General features: G+C 45.8%; 1 protein-coding gene across 10 annotated transcripts in view; it reads left to right on the top strand.

Moving 5' to 3' along the window:
- NEB (nebulin) overlaps window positions 1–21,114 on the top strand; it is a 115,902-nt gene that overhangs the window by 35,574 nt on the left and 59,214 nt on the right. For all 10 annotated transcript variants that reach the window (XM_082056708.1, XM_082056714.1, XM_082056713.1 and 7 more), the window contains 25 exons: window positions 171–482; window positions 1,155–1,358; window positions 1,713–1,817; window positions 1,913–2,020; window positions 3,203–3,514; window positions 4,958–5,161; window positions 5,516–5,620; window positions 5,716–5,823; window positions 6,671–6,982; window positions 7,636–7,839; window positions 8,177–8,281; window positions 8,377–8,484; window positions 11,569–11,880; window positions 12,552–12,755; window positions 13,110–13,214; window positions 13,310–13,417; window positions 14,358–14,669; window positions 15,361–15,564; window positions 16,329–16,433; window positions 17,131–17,238; window positions 17,806–18,117; window positions 18,515–18,718; window positions 19,190–19,294; window positions 19,794–19,901; window positions 20,626–20,937. In XM_082056708.1, coding sequence (XP_081912834.1) covers window positions 171–482; window positions 1,155–1,358; window positions 1,713–1,817; window positions 1,913–2,020; window positions 3,203–3,514; window positions 4,958–5,161; window positions 5,516–5,620; window positions 5,716–5,823; window positions 6,671–6,982; window positions 7,636–7,839; window positions 8,177–8,281; window positions 8,377–8,484; window positions 11,569–11,880; window positions 12,552–12,755; window positions 13,110–13,214; window positions 13,310–13,417; window positions 14,358–14,669; window positions 15,361–15,564; window positions 16,329–16,433; window positions 17,131–17,238; window positions 17,806–18,117; window positions 18,515–18,718; window positions 19,190–19,294; window positions 19,794–19,901; window positions 20,626–20,937 — 4,686 coding nt within the window. The remainder of the gene's footprint in view (window positions 1–170; window positions 483–1,154; window positions 1,359–1,712; window positions 1,818–1,912; window positions 2,021–3,202; window positions 3,515–4,957; window positions 5,162–5,515; window positions 5,621–5,715; window positions 5,824–6,670; window positions 6,983–7,635; window positions 7,840–8,176; window positions 8,282–8,376; window positions 8,485–11,568; window positions 11,881–12,551; window positions 12,756–13,109; window positions 13,215–13,309; window positions 13,418–14,357; window positions 14,670–15,360; window positions 15,565–16,328; window positions 16,434–17,130; window positions 17,239–17,805; window positions 18,118–18,514; window positions 18,719–19,189; window positions 19,295–19,793; window positions 19,902–20,625; window positions 20,938–21,114) is intronic.

The raw sequence follows: 21,114 nt of genomic DNA, 5'->3' as shown, positions 1-21,114 counted from the left end.
CTATAAAAAAATAAGATAATATCTTATGCACATGCAATAAAAATAAAAAAAGTTGGAAAAATATGCAAAAAAAATTAAAATAGATACTATATGAAAATTATATTAAAAACAGAGAAAATTCAATTGAAGTTTGAAAAGAGATTATTAATCGTTGGTTTTACATTCATTAGTACAAATACAAAACTGCGTACCGAAAGCAGCTCGGCCACCACATCGGGGCCCGTAACATAGAGGATGATCCGAAGATGGTGTGGTCGATGCACGTGGCCAAGATCCAGAGTGACAGGGAGTACAAGAAAGCCTTTGAGAAGTCCAAGACACACTTCAGTAGCCCCGTAGACATGCTGGGCATCGTGTTGGCCAAGAAATGTCAGGAGCTGGTCAGTGACGTTGATTACAAGCACCCTCTGCACCGCTGGACCTGTCTGCCGGACCAGAACGACGTTGTCCAGGCCAGGAAAGTGTACGACCTGCAGAGTGACGTAAGTAATTGTTTTGTGTGTGTGAAAAGCAGAAGAGTGTGTTGTGTTCTGTTCCTTTGTTGGTGAAGGTCCTGGTGGGGAGCAGAAGTCTGGGCTGATTCTGTGAGCCCGTGTTGTGGCTCTGTTGTCTTGGTGAGAGTTGATGTTGTGACCGGATAAGGATGAAGTTTGGGAGGGACCTTGCCTGATGGTCAGAGAAGAGTCCTGTGTTGCCCTGAGCAATTTGTGGGGAGCGTTGCTGCAGGGGGCTGGAGTTCTGGATGACAAGGGAAGGGCAACAGAGTCAAATATTTTATTTTGGAGGAGCCAGAACTGGCAAAGGCCAGCCATGTGTGCAGTGGCGAATGGTATGAGAGCAGTAGGTGATGAGGTATAAGCTGCTGCCATGGGTCTGGCAGCTGGAAATAGCCAAATGGGGCAGGTCTGTCCCAGGAAGACTAAGCAGATGGTTGGGGAGGGTTTGTGGGTTGCTTGTCACCTGCTGGTGCTGGTTCAGGTGTGGGGAGCCAGGTTTTGGGGGAACTGAGCGTAAAAGGAATCTCTTTAGTGGTGGCTGGTCGGTTGATGCAGAGGAATGTGATTTGATCGTCAGAGCTTCCTTTGGTGTAGGGGGAGTGGTTGTGTGGAGCAAGGAGGTTGCTGAGCTGCTTTGTGTCCTTCGTGTCCTTTCAGAACGTGTACAGGTCCGACCTTCAGTGGCTGAGGGGCATTGGCTGGTCCCCAGCTGGTTCTCTGGACGATGAGAAGAACAAGAGGGCGAGCCAGATCCTGAGCGACAAGAAGTATCGGCAGCACCCGGACACCATCAGATTCACGAGCCTTCCTGACTCGATGCCCATGGTTCTGGCAAAGCACAACTCAGAGATTATGAACCAGGTGAGATTTCCGTGTGTGTGCAGCCTGTTGGAAAGGAGCGTCTTCCTTTCCCGGGACGCTGGGCTCTCTGCTTGCAGGGCCTGGGTTTTGCAAGGCGGATGTTACATCCTCTTGCACCAGGGATCTGTGTTCCTTGTTTAGATCAAATTGTATTTAGTGTGGCTGGAGCAGTGATTGGGTGCAGTGTGGAAAAGAAAAGGGTGAAGTGTTAGAAAGTTGTGAATCAAGAAAAGGTGTTCCTGAGTCAGTGCAACGTAGAGGCCCCTTGCTTCAGTTTGCTGGGCTTGTTTGCTCTTGGAGTTTGTTACCTGACGCTTGCACGACATTTATTTGACGCTGTTCTCCTTTTTTCAGCGAGCGTACACAGCAGCCTGGGAGAAAGACAAAACCAGTATCCACATTATGCCAGATACACCTGGTATTTTGCAAGCCCAGCAGAACAGAGTGAACTTCAGTGAGGTAGGTGGTTGAGCTGGGGTGAAGCATCCATCTCTGGCTGCTGCTGTGTCCTGGGCAGAAGTGTTGCTTGAGGGGAACACTTGTTTTTCTTTCAGAAACTGTACAAGCTTGCGATGGAGGAAGAGAAGAAGAAGGGCTACGACATGCGGGCAGATGCCATTCCCATCAAGTCTGCTAAAGCTTCCAGAGACATTGCGAGTGATGTAAGTACGGAGGAGCCCTTGGCAGCAAACACTGTTGGACGGTTTCAGAGTGCTTGTAGTTGAGGCCCAAGGTTTGCAGCCTTATATGAGTGGGGACAACAGAGCTCCTACCTGTCATAACCATTCTGCTAGTCCAGAAACATGTTAGCTCTTTCAGGTCTGCCTGTAGCTGTCCCTGCATGTTATGGGTGTTGGGTGTTGTGAGGGACTTTGTAGATGGTGTGTAGAGTAGACAGTAACTGTCGGAACTGTGTGATGGACGCAATCCAAAGCAACTTTCCTCCTGGGCTTGTGGCAGCATCACGTTGTGCATCAGACTGGACTCTGGAGGTGTTGTGCTGCCCTCAGTGCTGCCGGTCTGCACGTCCCTGGTGTTGCAGCTGCACAGCAGAGCTGGACATGAGGAAACAAAACCCCAACCGAGATTCATGTTTTGACTGGAGCATTTATCATTTTTCTCTGGACTCGGGCACCTCCAGTCACTGTAGACCAGTCATGGCTGTTCAGTGGAATATCTTTTCAGGACTCAGCACTCCAGGAGCTGAATTTACTTTCTCGTGAGGTTCTGTAGTTCAGGACTGTTCCCTACTGTAAGGATATCAGTTCAATCTCTCCTCATTCCAACTGGACATTTCAGTAAGAGGTGGGGCAAATATGTCATTTGCCCGCAGTTTTGCCACCCAGTCTTAGTGTCTGCAGACTTGCAGCTGAGGACACACATCGGACTGTAGAATAAGAGCCCTGACACTGTGCAGGAGAGGCTGGAACACTGCAGTGTGTCAGGTGCTTGGGCTGTGTGGGTGAACGCAGACACGGCTGTGCAGGATGAGGCCCAGATGCCTACTAGAGCCGTCTGGTTGTTTTCCCTGAGTTTTGTGTCCCAGCTGCTGGGGATGCTCAGGTTGTGCGGGATCCTGTCTGCTGCCGTGCAGCGCTCCTGCTTCCCCAGCAGCTTGGCTGGAGCTGCTGCCTGGGCCTCCACGTGGCTCCTGCAGCCCAGTGTATGATGGGGTGGGATGGAAGAGTAGGACACAGCAGGGATGTGCTGCATGGAGACGCCTCTTCATGAGGTGATCCTGCTGGGCTCCATTAGCAAAGTGATTGTTCGCAGGCACTGCTAGAGAATAGTGTTCGGTGGGAGAAGAGCTGGTCAAAATCTGACTGGTGTTTTTAACCCCGCAGTACAAATACAAGGAAGGCTATCGCAAGCAGCTCGGCCACCACATCGGGGCCCGTAACATAGAGGATGATCCGAAGATGGTGTGGTCGATGCACGTGGCCAAGATCCAGAGTGACAGGGAGTACAAGAAAGCCTTTGAGAAGACCAAGACACACTTCAGTAGCCCCGTGGACATGCTGGGCATCGTGTTGGCCAAGAAATGTCAGGAGCTGGTCAGTGACGTTGATTACAAGCACCCTCTGCACCGCTGGACCTGTCTGCCGGACCAGAACGACGTTGTCCAGGCCAGGAAAGTGTACGACCTGCAGAGTGACGTAAGTAATTCTTTTGTGTGTGTGAAAAGCAGAAGAGTGTGTTGTGTTCTGTTTCTTTGTTGGTGAAGGTCCTGGTGGGGAGCAGAAGTCTGGGCTGATTCTATGAGGCTGTGTTGTGGCTCTGTTGTCTTGGTGAATCACAGAATGGTTTGATTTGGAAGGGACCTTAAAGATGATGTAGTTCCAACGTCCCTGCCATGGGCAGGGACACTTTCCACTAGACCATGTTGCTCTAAGCAGTGTCCCACCTGGCCGTGGACACTTCTAGAGAGGGGGCAGCCGAAACATACCTAGGCAACTTGTTCCAGTGTTTTATGACCCTCACAGTAATGAATTTGTTCCTAAGGTCTAATCTAAATCAGCTCTCTTTTAGTTGAAAAATGTTAGCTGTGTATTTGAACTGAAACAAAATTTACAAATTCAGCATTCTCATATGGGACAAACTCATTTATTTCTCATTTTACAATTTGTGAGACAACACAGTAGTACAGCTTTATTTGTTAACATTTTGTTCAAAATGGCCAGTGATAAAGTTTCCATGGAGGTCATATTTGATAGTCACAGAAGAGTCCTGTCTTGCCTTGGGCAATTTGATGGCAGAGCTCCTGCAGGTGGCTGGAGCTCTGGGTCCAGGGGAATCACAGAAAGTCAGGGGTTGTAAGGGACCTGGAAAGCTCATCCAGTGCAATCCCCCCGCCGGAGCAGGAACACCCAGCTGAGGTTACACAGGAAGGTGTCCAGGCGGGTTGGAATGTCTGCAGAGAAGGAGACTCCACAACCCCCCTGGGCAGCCTGGGCCAGGCTCTGCCACCCTCACTGGGAAGAAATTTCTTCCAATATTTGAGTGGAACCTCCTGTGTTCCAGTTCGTACCCATTACCCCTTGTCCCACTATTGGCTGTCACTGAGAAGAGCCTGGCTCCATCCTCCTGACACTCACACTTTCCATATTAATAACCGTGAATGAGGTCACCCTCAGTCTCCTCTTCTCCAAGCTAAAGAGACCAAGCTCCCTCAGCCTTTCCTCATAAGGGAGATGCTCCACTCGAACGGAGTAAAATATTTTATTTTGGAGGACCAAGAACTGGCAAAGGCCAGCCATGTGTGCAGTGGCGAATGGTATGAGAGAAGTAGGTGATGAGGTATAAGCTGCTGCCATGGGTCTGGCAGCTGGAAATAGCCAAATGGGGCAGGTCTGTCCCAGGAAGACTAAGCAGATGGTTGGGAAGGGTTTGTGGGTTGCTTTTCACCTGCTGGTGCTGGTTGAGGTGTGGGGAGCCAGGTTTTGGGGGAACTGAGCGTAAAAGGAATCTCTTTAGTGGTGGCTGGTCGGTTGATGCAGAGGAATGTGATTTGATCGTCAGAGCTTCCTTTGGTGTAGGGGGAGTGGTTGTGTGGAGCAAGGAGGTTGCTGAGCTGCTTTGTGTCCTTCGTGTCCTTTCAGAACGTGTACAGGTCCGACCTTCAGTGGCTGAGGGGCATCGGCTGGTCCCCAGCTGGTTCTCTGGACGATGAGAAGAACAAGAGGGCGAGCCAGATCCTGAGCGACAAGAAGTATCGGCAGCACCCGGACACCATCAGATTCACGAGCCTTCCTGACTCGATGCCCATGGTTCTGGCAAAGCACAACTCAGAGATTATGAACCAGGTGAGATTTCCGTGTGTGTGCAGCCTGTTGGAAAGGAGCGTCTTCCTTTCCCGGGACGCTGGGCTCTCTGCTTGCAGGGCCTGGGTTTTGCAAGGCGGATGTTACATCCTCTTGCACCAGGGATCTGTGTTCCTTGTTTAGATCAAATTGTATTTAGTGTGGCTGGAGCAGTGATTGGGTGCAGTGTGGAAAAGAAAAGGGTGAAGCGTTAGAAAGTTGTGGATCAAGAAAAGGTGTTCCTGAGTCAGTGCAACGTAGAGGCCTGTTGCTTCAGTTTGTTGGGCCCGTTTGCTCTTGGAGTTTGTTACCTGACGCTTGCACGACATTTATTTGACGCTGTTCTCCTTTTTTCAGCGAGCGTACACAGCAGCCTGGGAGAAAGACAAAACCAGTATCCACATTATGCCAGATACACCTGGTATTTTGCAAGCCCAGCAGAACAGAGTGAACTTCAGTGAGGTAGGTGGTTGAGCTGGGGTGAAGTGTCCATCCCTGGCTGCTGCTGTGTCCTGGGCAGGAGTGTTGCTTGAGGGGAACGCTTGTTTTTCTTTCAGAAACTGTACAAGCTTGCGATGGAGGAAGAGAAGAAGAAGGGCTACGACATGCGGGCAGATGCCATTCCCATCAAGTCTGCTAAAGCTTCCAGAGACATTGCGAGTGATGTAAGTACAGAGGAGCCCTTGGTGGTAAACAGTGTTGGATGGTTTCAGAGTGCTTGTAGTTAAAGCCCAGGTTTCGCAGCCTTAGATGAATAGAGGAGAGATGAACACATTTCTTACCTGTCATAACCATTCTGCTGGTCTGTAAATGCTTGGATTCTGCAGGTTCTCCCTGTAGCTGTCCCTGCACGTTCTGGGTGTTGGGTGTTGTGAGAGTTTGTAGATGATATGCAGAGAATAACTGGGAGCTGGGTGATGGACACAATCCAAAGCAACTTTCCTCCTGGGCTTGTGGCAGCATCTTGTCGTGTGTCAGACTGGACTCTGGAGGTGTTGTGCTGCCCTCAGTGCTGCCGGTCTGCACGTCCCTGGTGTTGCAGCTCCACAGCAGAGCTGGACATGAGGAAACAAAACCCAAACCACGTTTTGTGTTAAGACCGGGACATTTCTCATTTCTGTGTGGTCTGGGGCAGGTCCAGTCACTCTACACCAGTCTGATGACTGTGCCCCAGATTATCTTTTCATGGCTCAGCACTCCAGCAGTTGAATTTTCTCTGTCATGCGAGCTTCTGCAGTTCATGTCTGTACTCCTTCCAAAAGGGGATCAGTTCCCCAGCAGCTTGGCTGAAGCTGCCACCTGGGTCTCCATGTGGCTTCTGCAGCCCAGTGTACAATGGGTTGGGATGGATGCGTAGGACACAGCAGGGATGTGCTGCGTGTAGATGCCTCTTCATGAGGTGATCTTGCCGGGCTCCTTTAGCAAAGTGTTTGTTCACAGGCACTGCTAGAGAATAGTGTTCGGTGGGAGAAGAGCTGGTCAAAATCTTACTCAGATTATTTAACCCCGCAGTACAAATACAAGGAAGGCTATCGCAAGCAGCTCGGCCACCACATCGGGGCCCGTAACATAGAGGATGATCCGAAGATGGTGTGGTCGATGCACGTGGCCAAGATCCAGAGTGACAGGGAGTACAAGAAAGCCTTTGAGAAGTCCAAGACACACTTCAGTAGCCCCGTAGACATGCTGGGCATCGTGTTGGCCAAGAAATGTCAGGAGCTGGTCAGTGACGTTGATTACAAGCACCCTCTGCACCGCTGGACCTGTCTGCCGGACCAGAATGACGTTGTCCAGGCCAGGAAAGTGTACGACCTGCAGAGTGACGTAAGTAATTCTTTTGTGTGTGTGAAAAGCAGAAGAGTGTGTTGTGTTCTGTTCCTTTGTTGGTGAAGGTCCTGGTGGGGAGCAGAAGTCTGGGCTGATTCTGTGAGCCCGTGTTGTGGCTCTGTTGTCTTGGTGAGAGTTGATGTTGTGACCGGATAAGGATGAAGTTTGGGAGGGACCTTGCTCAATGGTCGCAGAAGAGTCCTGTGTTGCCCTGAGCAATTTGTGGGGAGTGTTGCTGCAGGGGGCTGGAGTTCTGGATGTCAGGGGAAGGGCAACAGAGTCAAATATTTTATCTTGGAGGAGCAAGAACTGGCAAAGGCCAGCCATGTGTGCAGTGGCGAATGGTATGAGAGCAGTAGGTGATGAGGGTCTGGCAGCTGGAAATAGCCAAATGGGGCAGGTCTGTCCCAGGAAGACTAAGCAGATGGTTGGGGAGGGTTTGTGGGTTGCTTGTTAACGTGCTGATACTGATTGAGGTGTGAGGAGCCAGGTTGTGGGGGAATTGAGCGTAACAGGAATCTCTTTTGTGGTGGCTGGCCGGTTGACAGAGGGGAATCTGTTTTGGTTGTCAGAGTTTCCCTTGGTAGGGGGAGTGGTTGTGTGGAGCAAGGAGGTTGCTGAGCTGCTTTGTGTCCTTCATGTCCTTTCAGAACGTGTACAGGTCCGACCTTCAGTGGCTGAGGGGCATCGGCTGGTCCCCAGCTGGTTCTCTGGACGATGAGAAGAACAAGAGGGCGAGCCAGATCCTGAGCGACAAGAAGTATCGGCAGCACCCAGACACCATCAGATTCACGAGCCTTCCTGACTCGATGCCCATGGTTCTGGCAAAGCACAACTCAGAGATTATGAACCAGGTGAGATTTCCGTGTGTGTGCAGCCTGTTGGAAAGGAGCGTCTTCCTTTCCCGGGACACTGGGCTCTCTGCTTGCAGGGCCTGGGTTTTGCAAGAGGGATGTTGCATCCTCTTGCACCAGGGATCTGTGTTCCTTGTTTAGATCAAATTGTATTTAGTGTGGCTGGAGCAGTGATTGGGTGCACTGTGGAAGATAAAAGTTGTGGATCAAGAAAAGGTGTTCCTGAGTCAGTGCAACGTAGAGGGCCGTTGCTTCAGTTTGTTGGGCCCGTTTGCTCTTGGAGTTTGTTACCTGACGCTTGCACGACATTTATTTGACGCTGTTCTCCTTTTTTCAGCGAGCATACACAGAAGCCTGGGAGAAAGACAAAACCAGTATCCACATTATGCCAGATACACCTGGTATTTTGCAAGCCCAGCAGAACAGAGTGAACTTCAGTGAGGTGGGTGGTTGAGCTGGGGTGAAGTGTCCATCCCGGGCTGCTGCTGTGTCCTGGGCAGAAGTGTTGCTTGAGGGGAACGCTTGTTTTTCTTTCAGAAACTGTACAAGCTTGCGATGGAGGAAGAGAAGAAGAAGGGCTACGACATGCGGGCAGATGCCATTCCCATCAAGTCTGCTAAAGCTTCCAGAGACATTGCGAGTGATGTAAGTACAGAGGAGCCCTTTGTGGCACACTCTTCTTATTCTTACTTGACATTTCAGAAAGAGGTAGGGGAAAAATGAAATAATAGAATTGTTTGTGTTGGAAGGTACCCCAAACATCATCTCATTCTACCCCTCTGCCACGGGCAGGGACACCTTCCACTAGACCAGGTTACTCAAAGCCCTGTCCAGCCTGGCCTTGAACACTTTTGTTTGGGGTCACCCACAACTTACCCGAGCAACTTGTTCCAGTGCTTTACCACCCTCACAGTAAAGAATTTCTTCCTTATTTCTAATCTAATTATCTACCGTTTTTCAGTTCAAAACCATTATACCTCCTCCTACACTCCCTCCTCATCTTTCCTCTAGGCTCTCTTTAGGTACTGGTTGGCTGCTGTAGGGTCTCCCTGGAGCCTTTTCTTCTCTAGGCTCAACAACCCCAACTTTCTCAGCCTGTCCTCATAGGGGAGGTGCTTCAGCCCCCAGTCATCTTCATGTCTTCCTCTGGACCTTCTCCAACAGGTCCATGTCTTTCATATGCTGGGAGTCCCAGAACTGGAGGGGGAGAATCTACTCCCTTGACCTGCTGGCTGTGCTGCTTTTGCTGCAGCCCAGGATATGGTTCTCCTTCTGCGCTGTGAGTGCACATTGTGGGCTCATATGCAGTTCCTCATCCACCAGTACTCCCAAGTCCTTCTCCTCAGGGCCACTCTCAATCCACTCATCCCCCAGCCTGTGTCCTTGTTTGAGATTGCTTCAACCCAGATGTGGGACCTTGCACTTGGCCTTGTTGAACTTCATGACCTTCACACAGGCCCACCTTGTTAGTCTGTCAAGGTCCCTCTATATGACATCCTTTCTCTCCAGTGTGTTGACCACACCACTCAGCTTGGTGTCATCCACAACCTTGGTTAGGATGTTCTCAATCCCTGACAAAGGTGTTACATAATACTGATCCCAGTAGCGACTCCTGAGGGACACTACTCACTACTGGTCTCTATCTGGACATCAAACCGTTTATCACAACTCTTTGAGTGTAACCATCCAGCCAATTCCTTATCCATTGAGTCAACCACCCATCAAATCCATTTCTTAACATTTTAGAGACAAGGATGTTGTTTGGGACAGTGTCAAATGCTTTGCACGAGTCCAGGTAGATGATGTCAGTCACTCTTCCCTTATCCACCAAAGCTGTAACTCTGTCATAGGAGGTCACTGAAGTAGTCAGGCATGACTCGCCCTTAGTGAAGCCTCGCTGGCTGTCACCAAACCCCTCTCTGTTTTCCATGTGCCTTAGCGTAGTTTCCAGGAAGATCTGCTCCATGATCTTGCCAGGCACAGAGGTGGGACTGACTAGCCTGTAGTTCCCCAGATCTTCCTTTTTCCCTTTTTAAAAATGGAGGTTATGTTTCCCTTTTCCCAGTCACTGGGAACTTCACCAGTCTGCTACAACTTTTCAAATATGATGGACAGTGGCTTAGCAACTTCATCTGCCAGTTCTCTCAGTACTCTTAGATGTGTCTCATTAAGTTTCACGGACTTGTGCACATTCAGGTTCCTTAGATGGTGTTGAACCTGATCTTGTCCTACAATGGGCAGTACTTGATTCACCAGTCCCTGCCTTTGAGTTCAGTGAATTGAGCAGTGTGGTTAGAGGACTTGCTGGTGAAGACTGAGGCAATAACATTGTTGAGTACCTCGGCCTTCTCCGTGTCATCTGTAGCCAGGTCTCCCACTTTGCTCATCAGGGTGGTACAGTTTCTTTCATCTTCTGTGGTTGTCCTGTGTGCCTGAAGAAACCCTCCTTGTTATTTTTGACGTCCCTAACAAAGTTCAGCTCCAACTGTGCCTTGGCTTTCCTGATCTCTTGCCTCCACTCCTGGACCATATCCCTATAATCTCCCCAGGATGTGTATCCCTGCCTCCACTGCCTATGCATTTTGGTTTTGCGTTTTAGTTTGGCTAAGAGGTCTTGACTTAGCTAAGCTAGGCTTCTGCCTCCCTGCTAGACTTTCTGCATGTTGGGATTGAGAGCTCTTGCACCTTAAATAATGTCTTAACGCACCTCCCAGCTCTTCTTTGCTCCTTTATCTCTGTGGGCAGTTTCCCAAAGGATCCCACTCACTAGCACCCTAACCAGCGAAAAGTTTGCTTTTCTGAGGTTTTGGGTGCTGGCCCCACTTTTTCCCTGTCCTGTGCACCTCAGGATTGAGAATTGTACCAGAGCATGATTGCTGCAGCCAGGGTTACACCCAGTCTTGACCTTTTTGATAAGTTCTTGCTCATTAGTGAGCAACAGGTCCAGCAGTGCCTCTCGTCTGCTCAGGCTCTCCATCACCTCTACTAGGAAGTTATCCTCAACACATTCCAGGAGTTTCCTGGACTGCTTGCAGTTTGCTGTGCCACTTTTCCAGGAGATGCCTGGGTGGCTGAAGGCCCCTATCAGGATCAGAGCCTGCAAGTGTGATTCTTCCTGCAGTTGAAGAAAAAACTCTTCCTCAACCTCCTCTTCTTGATAGGGTAGCCTGCAGCAGACAGCAGTCATAAGGTTTCCTTTGTTTCCTTGGTGTCTAAATATCACCATCAGCTCTCAATATTCACATTGCTGAAAAAGTGTCATTTTGCCCCGTGTCACTTCCCAAGCTTAGTGTCTGCAGACCTGCAGCTGAGGACACACACGGGACTGGAGATTAAGGCCCCTGACACTGTGCAGGAGAGGCTGGAGCAGTGCAGTGTGTCAGCTCCTTGGGCTGTGTGGGTGAGCGCAGACACAGCTGTGCAGGATGAGGCCCGGTTGTCTACTGGAGCCGTCTGGTGGTTTTCCCTGAGTTTTGCATCTCAGCTGCTGAGCTGTCCCCTCCTGGAAATGCTCAGGTTGTGCAGGATCCTGCCTGCTGCCGTGCAGCGCTCCTGCTTCCCCAGCCAGCTTGGCTGGAGCTGCCACCTGGGCCCCCTGTGGCTTCTACAGCCCAGTGTAGGTGGAGTTGGGATGGAAGCGTAGGACACAGCACGGATGTGCTGCTAGAGAATAGTGTTGGGCAAGATAAGAGCCGGTCGAAAACTCACTGAGGTTCTGTAACTCCGCAGTACAAATACAAGGAAGGCTATCGCAAGCAACTTGGCCACCACATCGGGGCCCGTAACATAGAGGATGATCCGAAGATGGTGTGGTCGATGCACGTGGCCAAGATCCAGAGTGACAGGGAGTACAAGAAAGCCTTTGAGAAGACCAAGACGCACTTCAGTAGCCCCGTGGACATGCTGGGCATCGTGCAGGCCAAGAAATGTCAGGAGCTGGTCAGTGACGTTGATTACAAGCACCCTCTGCACCGCTGGACCTGTCTGCCGGACCAGAACGACGTTGTCCAGGCCAGGAAAGTGTACGACCTGCAGAGTGACGTAAGTAATTGTTTTGTGTGTGTGAAAAGCAGAAGAGTGTGTTGTGTTCTGTTCCTTTGTTGGTGAAGGTCCTGGTGGGGAGCAGAAGTCTGGGCTGATTCTGTGAGCCCGTGTTGTGGATCTGTTGTCTTGGTGAGAGTTGATGTTGTGACCGGATAAGGATGAAGTTTGGGAGGGACCTTGCCTGATGGTCAGAGAAGAGTCCTGTCTTGCCCTGAGCAATTTGTGGGGAGCGTTGCTGCAGGGGGCTGGAGTTCTGGATGTCAGGGGAAGGGCAACAGAGTCAAATATTTTATTTTGGAGGAGCAAGAACTGGCAAAGGCCAGCCATGTGTGCAGTGGCGAATGGTATGAGAGCAGTAGGTGATGAGGTATAAGCTGTTGCCATGGGTCTGGCAGCTGGAAAGAGCCAAATGGGGCAGGTCTGTCCCAGGAAGACTAAGCAGATGGTTGGGGAGGGTTTGTGGGTTGCTTGTTAACGTGCTGATACTGATTGAGGTGGGGGGAGCCAGGTTGTGGGGGAGCTGAGTGTAAAAGGAATCTCTTTAGTGCTGGCTGGCTGATTGACACAGAGCAATCTGTTTTGGTCGTCAGACCTTCCCTTGGTAGGGGGAGTGGTTGTGTGGAGCAAGGAGGTTGCTGAGCTGCTTTGTGTCCTTCGTGTCCTTTCAGAACGTGTACAGGTCTGACCTTCAGTGGCTGAGGGGCATCGGCTGGTCCCCAGCTGGTTCTCTGGACGATGAGAAGAACAAGAGGGCGAGCCAGATCCTGAGCGACAAGAAGTATCGGCAGCACCCGGACACCATCAGATTCACGAGCCTTCCTGACTCGATGCCCATGGTTCTGGCAAAGCACAACTCAGAGATTATGAACCAGGTGAGATTTCTGTGTGTGTGCAGCCTGTTGGAAAGGAGCGTCTTCCTTTCCCGGGACGCTGGGCTCTCTGCTTGCAGGGCCTGGGTTTTGCAAGAGGGATGTTGTATCCTCTTGCACCAGGGATCTGTGTTCCTTGTTTAGATCAAATTGTTTTTAGTGTGGCTGGAGCAGTGATTGGGTGCACTGTTGAAAAGAGAAGAGTGAAGTGTTAGAAAGTTGTGGATCAAGAAAAGGTGTTCCTGAGTCAGTGCAACGTAGAGGCCCGTTGCTTCAGTTTGTTGGGCCCGTTTGCTCTTGGAGTTTCTTACCTGACGCTTGCATGACATTTATTTGACGCTGTTCTCCTTTTTTCAGCGAGCGTACACAGAAGCCTGGGAGAAAGACAAAACCAGTATCCACATTATGCCAGATACACCTGGTATTTTGCAAGCCCAGCAGAACAGAGTGAACTTCAGTGAGGTAGGTGGTTGAGCTGGGGTGAAGTGTCCATCCCTGGCTGCTGCTGTGTCCTGGGCAGAAGTGTTGCTTGAGGGGAACGCTTGTTTTTCTTTCAGAAACTGTACAAGCTTGCGATGGAGGAAGAGAAGAAGAAGGGCTACGACATGCGGGCAGATGCCATTCCCATCAAGTCTGCTAAAGCTTCCAGAGACATTGCGAGTGATGTAAGTACGGAGGAGCCCTTGGTGGTAAACAGTGTTGGATGGTTTCCAGGTGCTTATAGTTAAAGCCCAGGTTTGCAGCCTTAGATGAATAGGGGAGAGATGAACACATTTCTTACCTGTCATAACCATTCTGCTGGTCTGTAAATGTGTGGGTTCTGCAGGTTCATTGTGTAGCTGTCCCTGCATGTTATGGGTGTTGGGTGTTGTGAGGGAGTTTGTAGATAGTGTGTAGACAGTAACTGTAGCAGCTGGGTGATGGACACAATGCAAAGCAGTGTCCTGCTGAGCTTGTGGCAGCATCACGTCGTGCATCAGGCTGGACTCTGGAGGTGTTGTGCTGCCCTCAGTGCTGCCGGTCTGCATGTCCCTGGTGTTGCAGCTCCACAGCAGAGCTGGACATGAGGAAAAAAAACCCAAACCTAGATTGGTGTAAAAAGAAAGGCAGTATAAAAATGAATATTTTATTGTTCTTATTATTGGGTATTAATATCAATTTTTTAAATATGTGTTTGGTGTATCTATTTAGAGTTCTAAGTCTGTAAGTATATTCTTCCAGTTTTTGTCTTCTGAATAGATTGAATAGAAGTTTATTTGGCTATGCTTGCAGGTCACTAATTAATTCTTTATGTCAGGGATATTTATTGAACTTTCGCACTTTCCTATTGCTGCCATAACTTGCAGACTTCTTTTACTATCAGTTACTGACTAGTTGCTCTTAATATGAAGGCCAGGGAGCGTCCTCGAAAAGGTGGAGGTCATATCAGGTAGTTAGTATTGTATGAATCCTTTCGTATCTGACCACTGCAGTTGCCATCAGCTGAATACTTTCTCACTCTGAGGTCTCTGGTTTTAGAAACTAAGTTGTCTGGAGGTTGTGCCACAGGAGCTGCTGGGAATGAAAGAAAACTCAACTGAAACTCAACATTTGTTTTTCTTATAGTACAAGTATAAGGAAGGCTATCGCAAGCAGCTCGGCCACCACATCGGGGCCCGTAACATAGAGGATGATCCGAAGATGGTGTGGTCGATGCACATGGCCAAGATCCAGAGTGACAGGGAGTACAAGAAAGCCTTTGAGAAGACCAAGACACACTTCAGTAGCCCCGTGGACATGCTGGGCATCGTGTTGGCCAAGAAATGTCAAGAGCTGGTCAGCGACATTGATTACCGCCACTATCTGCATCAGTGGATCTGTCTGCCGGACCAGAACGATGTTATCCATGCCAGGAAGGCCTACGATCTACAGAGCGACGTGAGTACTTGCTGATAAGCGTTGGAGTTCCCAACTCTATGTAATTTCCTTGGAATATAAACTATCGGAGCTGCTTGAACTGTCTCTCTCATATAGTATTTTGTCACATTGTGTTTTTCTTCACCTCTTCCAAGCAAATTCATAATATTTTTAGGAGGAAATGAATCCGTGTGTAAGGAAGTTTGGATATGAAGAAAGTTTGTATACAGCTAATCAGTTAGACGAATAGTAGTTAGCTGCATGTAATCCTTCGTAATAATCTTAATGCCTTTATATGCAGATTAGCTGCATATGAAGAGGAAATTGCCTACTCTCACTTTTTTTTTGGTTGCGTGATTTTAGAGAGAATTCCTTTGTGCTGTATTCGAGAAAACGTTTTAAATTAAGACCTGCTGTTCTTAGTGTGTGACCATCTATTTGTTGGGGATACAAGTTAGAGGAAAAGCTTATACTGACTTTGAGGGTTTTGTTTTAGTCCCATTAGTCTTTGACTGTTCCCCAGCATGTTGTTGGGTGCATGATAACTCTTGAAGACAGATACAGGGGCTGAATGTAGGCTGCTTTCAGAGATTGTTTGCAGATTGAACTAGGAGGAAGGTAACTTACAGAAAGTAAGCATTAATTGCATGGTATACATGAAATGGTTAACTGGCAATATTAATGAGACAGCTCTCTTTGTATTTTGTAATAGAACTGCTACAAGTCTGACCTGGAATGGCTGCGGGGCATTGGTTGGGTCCCAATTGGGTCCTTGGAGGTTGAAAAAGCCAAGAAGGCAGGAGAGATCTTGAGTGATAAAATCTACCGTCAGCATCCGGACACAATCAAATTTACCAGTGTCCCTGATTCTGTGGAGATGGTCTTAGCCAAGCAGAACGCAGAGACGATGAACAAGGTGAGTCTTGACTCGATCAGATGACACATCAGCAGCCTCTGCCTAAACCCTGGAGACACGTCTAGAAGTACAGATGTGTGGTTGCTGTGTGAGATTTCAGCACAGCGAGGGTTTAAAAGTGCAAGTTATATTCTTGGCCATCAACAGATAATTTATTTTCAGCAAATACTAATACAAGAATGTCTTCCAAGTTACGGAGTAAAATTGGAGTTATCGGTTGTGAAGCTTTCCACTTACTCTACTGTTTATCTAGTAATGTGCTACCGAAGTTCCACTAATTTTTAATATAGTGATTTGTTTAAGAAATCTAATAATTTACCAAGTTTATCTAGTAATCTCATAATTGATAAACTACTTGGTTTAGGTCAGTCCTTGAAACATCCATATTTTAAACAATTCAGCATAGTACTTAAAATGAGTTTTTCTGAATCTGTGGCCCTGATCTCAATCCTGTTTATGTCAATAAAGCCTTTTCTTCTTTCAAACAGGCCATTTTCTTAGAGTTTAAATCTCTGCGTTTCTAATTAGCATTTTAGCCTTATTTCTAAACTGCTTTTTTTTTTTCAGAATTCTTTCTCTGTTACTAATTCTTAACCTGGACATTAAGTATGTAGAGGAATGAATATAAAAAATCTCATTGCTATACAAGCAATAAGGATTTTTTTAGACTGAACCTGGAGTACAGATCTGTAATTCTTCTGTTTTAGGAGATCTCCAAGTGTCACCATTTTTCCCTCCTTTAACATATATTATTTCTCCTGCAGCGTTTGTATACTGAGGCCTGGGAGAAAGACAAGACACAAATCCACGTAATGCCGGACACACCTGAAATCATCCTGGCAAAACAGAACAGCCAGAACTACAGTTTGGTGAGTGTGTGAGCTCTCCCAATGGAACTGCTCTGTTCGAGGGCTGGGTCATCACTATTCTGATAAACCTAATCCAGATACCATCAATTTCTTTAAATAACCCCCAATGTCTGCCCCTCAAAATTGTGACTTTAAAACGTCATTTGGATATTTGTAGAGTAGTGCATGCACACAACAGTGAGCACTACTGAGAATAAATTCCACGAGAAATTGTGTTTCTAGTGAATTTTTGGGAGTAATGTCTGTCAGTGTGCGTGTTGTTGGGAAAGGACAACATAGATTAATTCCAACACTGGAAATCCCAAAAAGGTAATGTCCAGCACAATTCTAAAGAGCAGTGATCCCAGTGTTCAATGTTAGTTTAAGGCAAATAAATTCACAACCAGCACCAGATGGCTCTAAAAAGGAAGTTTGACGCCACTCGTACAGAAGAATAGTTTAAAATTGTAGTCAATCTTATGTTATCGAAAATATTGAAAGGAAATAATGGTTAGCTAATGTATTTAACAAAGATCGTCCTTTGATATGAAGTTGTATCAGCTACTGATCTGGCTTTGAGTTAAGAAAGTGAAATAAAGCTGGGTTAGAATAAATCGTAACACAGTTTTTAAAATCTCTTCTATTTACAAGCAGTTTGGCATAGAATGTAATCTCTGGAATGTACTCACATTAATCCCTTTGTTAATTCTTCACCTAGAAACTCTACAAACAGGCCATGGAAGAAGAAAAAAAGAAAGGCTATGATTTGAGGAGTGATGCGATCCCCATCCAAGCTGCCAAAGCGTCCAGGCAGATTGCCAGTGATGTAAGAAACTGCCTTTTTGTTCCTTTGTGTGGTGACATGCGACTTCTGACACCTAGAAGTCGTCAGCTGGATTCTGTACAGGGGGTTCCAATTAAAATGTGATTTCAAGTAATAGATTTTTGGAAGAAAATTTTATATATGTTCAAAGACTTAATTGTAAAAATTTAATGTTGAGAACAAGTGCATTATGAACCTGCTATTATGTTTATTTTACAGCTCATAAACCTTTATCTCTAATTAAATATCCATAGTATGTGTATCATTTTATTTAGTAAGGATTAATTATATTTAATAAGTAGAGGAGTACTTCTCACTAATATTAGTAAATAGGTTTCTATTTTATAAAAAAACTTATTTAAAAATCTCTATTTAGCATACTAATTCAAATCTCAAAAAAAACAAATAAGCTGGGAATCCACGTTATCAGCCCCAGAATTGCTTTGAGAGTTTGCTTTCTTTGGCTGTAGCTAACAGAGAGATTTGGAGCATTTATTATTGGAAATATTTAATATGAGTAGCTGATATTGGAAGTGATATAGAAATTTAATATCTTGATTTATATTTCAGTACAAGTATAAGGAAGGCTATCGCAAGCAGCTCGGCCACCACATCGGGGCCCGTAACATAGAGGATGATCCGAAGATGGTGTGGTCGATGCACGTGGCCAAGATCCAGAGTGACAGGGAGTACAAGAAAGCCTTTGAGAAGACCAAGACGCACTTCAGTAGCCCCGTGGACATGCTGGGCATCGTGCTGGCCAAGAAATGCCAAGGGTTGGTCAGTGACATTGATTACCGCCACTATCTGCACCAGTGGATCTGTCTGCCGGACCAGAACGATGTTATCCATGCCAGGAAGGCCTACGATCTGCAGAGCGATGTAAGCTCATTTTGATTTAATTTTTGGTGAGGAATGTAGTTAACATTGGGCCAGGCCATCACATACCAATGTAATAAAACCAGATTTGGAACATATATTTTTAAGTTTTATGGCTAATTGAAACTCATATTTCCAATAAGATATAGTAACTAATTGATATTTAAATTAAATTCTGTAATTGCAGAATTTGGGCTGTTTATCATTTGCCATTCTGTGAAACTTGGATAATGGTTTCACCCTTAATGTAGATGAAATGCACTTAGTTTTTGAAGATTTTCTTCAGGATTTTGAATTTATTTGAATTAAAAGTTGATAATGATGTTACTGAACTGTGCAAAGATGCATCAGGTGAATTGCATCATTATTATTAGAATAATGTGTATTTTTTTTGGAATAGAACTGCTACAAGTCTGACCTGGAATGGCTGCGGGGCATTGGTTGGGTCCCAATTGGTTCCTTGGAGGTTGAAAAAGCCAAGAAGGCAGGAGAGATCTTGAGTGATAAAATCTACCGTCAGCATCCGGACACAATCAAATTTACCAGTGTCCCTGATTCTGTGGAGATGGTCTTAGCCAAGCAGAACGCAGAGACGATGAACAAGGTGAGTCTTGACTCGATCAGATGACACATCAGCAGCCTCTGCCTAAACCCTGGAGACACGTCTAGAAATATGATGATCACGTGTAATGCTGAAGTTTGGAGACACTGTATTTTCAAATGTGTCCTCTGTTTACTTCAGTCAAAACTGTTAGACAGTGTAGTGGAAGAGTCAGCTTTGTCATGATATTCTGCATATTGAATTTTAATCTTTTATTTGACATGTCTGTGCGGTGAGCAGTAATAATGCTTTCGTTTATTCATTGTTCTTAAGTAATCTGGCAGTTTTCTAAGTGTTGTTAAATTTCTTCAGATAAATTGTCTTTTTGATAATGATATTGCTACCTGATCAAATACATAACCATTTATCCACGCTCTATGTCCTATAATTTTACCTACTACGTGTTTTAACCAATTAATGAGGTATTAACTTGTTTTGGAATGCAATATTAATCTCTGCTTTATTCTTTCTTAGCGTTTATACACTGAAGCGTGGAATAAAGATAAGACCATGGTTCATGTCATGCCTGACACACCAGAAATCCTGCTGGCTAAACAAAACCAATTAAACTACAGTCAGGTGAGTAAAACTGAGGAGGTGAGAGAATGAAAGGATTTCTCACAAGTACAATTTTGTAATCTCTGAGTTTTAATTAATATTATTATATTGTCAAGTTGTTTAGTTTCACAAATTGACAGCTCCACTGCTAAAATCAGAGTTGTTCTTTTGCTATAATTTACCTCCTGGGTATCTAATTGGGCTTTTAAAATACATTATCTGCCATAAACAAGAAATTTCTATAGCAGGGTATGGAAATAAAGAATCTAACTTTTAGAATATTCCTTTCTTTGCCTTCCCTAAATGATTTCCAGTTTCCAAGCATCTACAATACAATTAACAAGACCTTTGAAATCTCCATAGTTTTATTTTCTAGAGTGGACAGAGCTGTATTCAGATATTTAAGTTGTTTGAACGTTAATAGTATTACATAGGGATTTAATTTGTTACATTAGACAGATGTACTTTACTGAAGTGTAATTTTGTTTTTGAAACAAGAATGTGAATGTTTTTCTCACAGAAAATGTACAAACTGGCTTTGGAGGAATCAAAGAAGAAGGGTCATGATTTGCGTTTTGATGCCATTCCTATTCAAGCTGCCAAAGCCTCCAGAGAGATCGCCAGTGATGTAAGCAGCTTTCTTTATCACGTCTCTATGGATTTGGGAACGGAAAAGAATCAGAATGTTTCTTCCATTGTTCGTTGTTGTAATACCTCAAGTTTATAGAATAGAGAACACTGAAATCCAGTGATTGAAATACTTGCAAATCACTCCCCAAAATATATGTTAGTAAATCAGTTCTAAAAGTTCTCAATTGTTGTCTTTCCCTGAGGAAAAAATTGTTTTGTTGAAGTATCATATTGAAATTCAAGATCTCTGAATAGAAAAACAAGAAAATAACGCAGAGAGTATGACAGACTATTTTGCTTCTGGGATAAGGAAACATCACTAAGAGACACAGGATGAGAGTTTTCTGTGCTTCTCATTTTTCTATCCAGATTGATGTTTAAACTATTCATATTAAGACCAACTCAAACTATCATCAGCAAGATCTTTTGTAATAAGCTTTTAAAACAAGTTAATCTTTACATTTTAAAGTTAAAAGAATATGGAATATCAAACTTGTTATTAAGTATGTGACATTAAATGGTTAATTGAAAGGGTGATATATAAAATATCAGAGATAATGATATCTGTAGCAGAAAGCCTTTTTATGTGAAAATTAGTAGAACAGTAGAAAGATCTAAATCATATATTTCTCTAAACAAAATATTAATTACTATGTTAAACTGTGTGAATTACTTGTTAATTTACGAATATACTGTGTGAATATGAATATACTTTATTTCAGTACAAGTATAAGGAAGGCTATCGCAAGCAGCTCGGCCACCACATCGGGGCCCGTAACATAGAGGATGATCCGAAGATGGTGTGGTCGATGCACGTGGCCAAGATCCAGAGTGACAGGGAGTACAAGAAAGCCTTTGAGAAGACCAAGACACACTTCAGTAGCCCCGTGGACATGCTGGGCATCGTGTTGGCCAAGAAATGCCAAGGGTTGGTCAGCGACATTGATTACCGCCACTATCTGCATCAGTGGATCTGTCTGCCGGACCAGAACGATGTTATCCATGCCAAGAAGGCCTACGATCTACAGAGCGACGTGAGTAAATCACTAAATTCGTAATACATCATTAAAATACTGGGTCTTGTATGGTGTAATTTTTAAAAGATACATAATATGCCGTAGTCGCTCGCATCACACATGTTGATGGAGGTGAAATGTTTAATGTTCTGTCATCAAATGTATGTTTAATCTTTTTTTCTCAGTACGTAGTTT

Source organism: Streptopelia decaocto (genome assembly GCF_964273445.1).
Source record: "Streptopelia decaocto genome assembly, chromosome: 6".
Lineage (NCBI taxonomy): Eukaryota > Metazoa > Chordata > Aves > Columbiformes > Columbidae > Streptopelia > Streptopelia decaocto.
The sequence above is the reverse complement of the archived record's forward strand: the minus strand, read 5'-3'. Positions and strand labels throughout refer to the sequence as shown.